The sequence below is a fragment of the Solanum stenotomum genome, unplaced genomic scaffold (assembly GCF_019186545.1).
Source record: "Solanum stenotomum isolate F172 unplaced genomic scaffold, ASM1918654v1 scaffold31990, whole genome shotgun sequence".
In the NCBI taxonomy this organism is placed as follows: Eukaryota; Viridiplantae; Streptophyta; class Magnoliopsida; order Solanales; family Solanaceae; genus Solanum; species Solanum stenotomum.
In genome coordinates this window covers 2,281-7,383 of record NW_026031711.1, presented here as the reverse complement: position 1 = coordinate 7,383, position 5,103 = coordinate 2,281, and the positions used below count along the sequence as shown (strand labels likewise).

The 5,103-nt window shown below is 30.7% G+C and overlaps 2 protein-coding genes across 2 annotated transcripts; both read left to right on the top strand.

The window, feature by feature from the left end:
* The first annotated feature begins 439 nt into the window (after positions 1–439).
* On the top strand, positions 440–1,775 carry LOC125852062 (glycine-rich protein DC7.1-like). Its single transcript, XM_049531793.1, has 2 exons — positions 440–617; positions 1,348–1,775. The coding sequence occupies exons 1-2, from the start codon at positions 503–505 to the stop codon at positions 1,554–1,556; spliced, it is 324 nt and encodes a 107-aa protein (XP_049387750.1). The 5' UTR covers positions 440–502; the 3' UTR covers positions 1,557–1,775.
* A 2,072-nt stretch (positions 1,776–3,847) lies between these two features.
* Positions 3,848–4,855, top strand: LOC125852061 (uncharacterized). The gene is made up of 2 exons (XM_049531792.1): positions 3,848–4,022; positions 4,248–4,855. Exons 1-2 carry the CDS (start codon positions 3,938–3,940, stop codon positions 4,583–4,585), a joined length of 423 nt encoding a protein of 140 aa, XP_049387749.1. The 5' UTR covers positions 3,848–3,937; the 3' UTR covers positions 4,586–4,855.
* Positions 4,856–5,103: the final 248 nt, after the last annotated feature.

Sequence of the window (5,103 nt, the reverse complement as noted above, 5' to 3'; positions counted from 1 at the left end):
GTATCAAAGCCCCTTGACTAAGTTGGAGTTAAAAAATTCACTTTATTATTACTTGATTCTTAAAAAGAGAAATGATTTTTTCAGCTAGTGCATACATATATAAGAGCGCATTTTGATTTTTCCTTTACTAGTAAAGGATCCCATGATTCTCATGGCACGGTGTTTTCTGATCATTTTCTTTTAGTGCTTCGATCTAAAGCAATATAATTATTTTTACTCTCTAATTAAGAATGTAAAAATTCTATTTTATTTAATGTAAAAAAAAAAAAAAAAGTAAAAAGTACTACTCCTCGTCTACTTTATTACTAGCTAGACCGTCTATCCAATTGTCAACTTAATTAACAACTAGGTTAATATTCCATTAATGCCACCATCTTCAAATCTTTGCATTTTCCATGTTATAAATAAAGGAAAAATATTCATTAGTTTCCTCATCTTCTTCACATTTAATTATCATAACACAAGTAGTAATAGTTATAAAGTTTTTAAGCAAGAAAAAAAAATGGGATTAAAGGTATTTATCCTTTTAAGCCTTGCTTTGGCTATTTGTGTAACTTTAACATCAGAAGTTGCAGCTAGGGAGTTGGCTGAGGGCTCCACAAATACTGTGGAAATTAGTAAGCTTTCCTTCTTTATATACCATCAATGTATATATATACGTTGATATTGTATGAGCGTATATACAATGTATATGCTACATTTTGAAAGAACTTATACAAAAAAAATTATCGCTATTTTTTTACAATTAAAAGGGGCACTAATTAATCTCGATAATTATGAGAGAAAAAAAATATATCGCTAATATAAAAAGCTTTTTTTTGTTAGATATGTTATATATAGTTTTGATAAAGAAATTTTTTATTAATTTTATTTGATAAGAAATAAATTATAAGATAATAAATAAAAGAAACTAATTAAAACTCGACAATTAGAGTCGGGTGGGTTGACTATGACCCATTGTTTAGCTTATTTTAATTTATTTATAATATTGACCCAAAAGATTCAAGCCATAACCGTCCAAATTTAGTTCAGATCGCCTATTTTATATCCCATCCTTATAGTAGTAGTAGAGTCAAACAAAGGAAGATTACACTCATTTTGTACTGACTGACTCTAATTTTTTAATTTCCCTTTAGACTTAATAAAATATTGAGCCTATTTTACTAGGTTCATTCGTCACTAGTATTTTCAACACATAACTTTAATGTATACATGCGGTTTTTTTCGAAAAGATTTCAATAAATATTTATGTTTTGAACGCAATAAATTTAAATCTTGAACGTGCTTATGATTATAGTGACTATCCCCACTAACATGAACATGCATGCTCATATATTGTTGCAACAGACAAATCCAAGATGGAAAATGAAGTAAATGAAGCTAAATATCCAGGCGATGGATTCGGAGGAGGTTATGGAGGGTTCCCGGGTGGTGGATATGGAGGGTACCCGGGGCGTTGGTATGGAGGAGGCGGATACTGTCACTTTGGTTGCTGCCGGAGAAATTTCTATGGTGATGGTGGTTGCTTAAGGTGTTGTTATCCAGGAGAAAGTTGAAACTATAAAGTTACTCAAGCTATTTACTAAGTAATATGTATCGTATGTTTTAGTAGTAATACTTTTGTTGAATAAATGGTCTGAAAAAATCGAGGGTCAATCAGAAACATATTCTCTATCTTATAAATGACTTCCATCCTCTCCGGCTTTTCGTTATGAGATCATAGTTGATATGTTGTTGTTAGTTTTGTTGAATAAATGTATCCTCCATTCACTTATGGTCAATGAGAAATAATATAATCAATTAAGCAATTTAATATATATTACTTATAATAATTTTAAATGAGATTGTTAAATAGTTCAATATGTATAATATATTGTAATATTCAAGATGTTTTTAACTCAAACTCACGTTATTCAGAGTTTATAACCATGATAAATAATAATAATAATAATATTTTGTAATGGGATTAATAATCCTGTGATTTTGATATAATATTTATCGTGGTTTTAGGTAATGTCCATACGCAAATACCAAACAAATTTAATTCCGTATTTTCTATTGAAATAATCCCCTAATCAAACGATAATTTTAAACTTTATTTGATTAGAAAGTGTTAATTAGAAACAAGTCACATCTCCATGGTCTAAAAAAAATTTACTAATATATTTAAGGGGCTAACAATGTATTAATTAACCCTAAAATTTAATAAAGGTGACAAATGGTAATTAAGGTCCATCTTGTTCGAACGAAAACGGGTCAAGTAAATAAACGGCATCAAGACCCGCCGGCCCCAAAATTAGATCAAAATGGATTGGGTCAAAATATAGCAAATAACTGGTCATAATATAACCCTAGGCTAGCACTATTGAAAATTTTAATTTTAGTTAATACTTTAAGCTTAAGCTAAATATCACAGATAAAGTTGAAAATTTTAAAATAATGATAATATAGGCTGCCTCGCACGGCTAGAGGTAAGGTAGCGGTGAGCATGGTACGATATTGAAAAGTTTAATTCAGTAATTTTGGTTTACGATTTTTAAAAATACTATACCACTATCATATCAAATTAATTTGACTTAGTTCAATATTTTAAAGTTCGATTTCAATATTTTACGGCTACGATAAATTGAAAAATCGATAAAGCCCAAACCATGGTGAAAAATTTCAATTTCGATATGATATGATATTCAATATCTACCATATCATGTCCACCTTTACCGCAAGGGCAGGACTTGACCCTTGCAGCCATGTGCATATGGTTAATGGCCGGGTGTCCGGCCAATGCACTAGGGCACAGGACAATATAGGTGTGGCCAATGTGCAACAAGAGATGACGATGATGGCGATAATAACATAGTAAAATTTCACAAATGAGATTTGGTGTAATAGAATATATATAAATCTTATTCACACCTCGTGAAGATAGGAACATTATTTACGAAAGACCCTCGACTCAAATGTCAAGTTGATAATTTGTGCAAGTTGACCTTTTAAACGATATATAGACTTTTCAAGATAAGATGAAAATACATCTTGCTTTTATTAAATGAGAAACTAATTGGTCTTTAACTCTAAGATCTAAACACATGCTAGAGAAACTAATTCCTAAGTATAATCACTCTTCGTTTAAAAGGAAAATCATTAATTCCAACAACTATTCCTTAAATAATGTTCAAAGCAAACTAAATTCTAATCAATTTTGCAACTAAAGAATAAATATAGACAAGTCCTAACCCCTAATTAATAGGCTAGAATTAGTGGGGCTGGTAATTAATTAGAAAAAATTGTATTAGCTTGGGCTAGATAATTAAAATGATCGATATAGCTAGTACCATAACTCTCATAGGGTGGAGATAAAACACTAATCTCGAAAAATCATACGGTTTATATATTTTCAGCTTATTAGTAACTCAAGACTATTGTACGTAACATTTTTGGACATTAAATAAAACAGACTTAAGATTAATATATGTTGAAAGATATATACAGATAACTCAGTCATACCAACATTCGGTGGTGGTATGGTTGAGATCCCTCTATCATTAATTAGAGGCTTGAGTTCAAGTCCTACAATTTAAATTTAGTCAAACTCCAATGCAAATACCGAACATCAGATTAGATAAAAAAAAAACTCATCCATAATAATAGCGTAGATAGAGGAAAATGACATATATACACTACGTAGTTATTTAAGATAAATCATTTGGTAGATGCTTTATTGAAAAGTCTTGAGTTTGAAAAAGTCAATCAATTAATCTGTCAACTTAACTAGTAACTAGTCCATAACATCATTACTGCAATATATACAAAAATGTTCAGATAATTATTCTATAAATAGAGGCAAACTGGTCCTTAGTTTCCTCATCCTTCTTATAATTATCACAAAATCGTCAAGTAGTAGTTATATAAGATATATATGGTTTGAGACAATAACAAAATGGGATCAAAAGCATTTTTTCTAATTGTTTTGGTTATTTTACTTGTGATAACATCAAAGGTTGCAGCTAGGGAGTTGGCTGAACGTAAGTTTATTTCTTACAACTATATATCTTGATTAATTTTAACTTCATATTAATATTATCACATATTATTATTAACACATGATCATACATACTATTACGTACATGTTATGATCAAATATGTTGTGATCATCATCACAAAGTTAATAATGCGTATATTAGCTTTCTAAACAAAATAGTACAAGCTAGCTAATTAACATGCATATGTTTGATTATTGGTGCATGTAGCAAAAACATCCGATACGCCAAATGATGTCCCCAAATTTATAGGAGGTGTACAACCAGGATTCAGAGGAGGCGAATATGGGGGAGTATTCCCAGGAGGAGGATATGGTGGATATCGTGGTGGTGGATACCCTGGATACCCTGGTGGTGGATATGGTGGATATCCTGGTGGTGGATATGGTGGATATCCTGGTGGCGGATATGGTGGATACCCTGGTGGTGGACGAGGATACTATGGAGGCTATCCAAGAGGAGGATATGGTGGATTTAATCCTGGTGGTGGTTATGGCGGAGGAGTATATCCTGGAGGTGGTTGGTATGGAGGATTGCCTCGCAACTAATTAATTAATTGCATGCACCTTTGATGTATCAGTTATTGTGTCCATAGTAAATATTGATGAGAAGCCTCGTGGACAACGGATGACTATGGCTATTTATATATTTTACTTTATGTTTTAGTAAAGTAATAGTTTTGTTGTTGGAAGTATGAATAAATGTATAATAAATCTCCATTCCCTTACTACTATGGATGGATGGTCATGTCTTGTTTTTTCTTTTTATATAAATGTATGAGAACCAACTTATATAAATCTCTTTCCTTTTACATGTAATTGTCATCCATATATTTAACTAGTGAAATACAAGTCATTTTGCATTTTATTTTATTTTTCCAAAAAGCATTTGAAACTTAGATGTAGTATTTTATCGATTTCAAAATATATACGGGGGACCTAAATCTTAAGGTTATCAAAAAGTAGTGTGGTTATTTAAAAACCGAATAGAGTCTATAGGTTAATGGATGAGAAAATTAAAAAGATTAAAATATACTTGTAAAATTTAATCAAGTCGATTTCTTTAA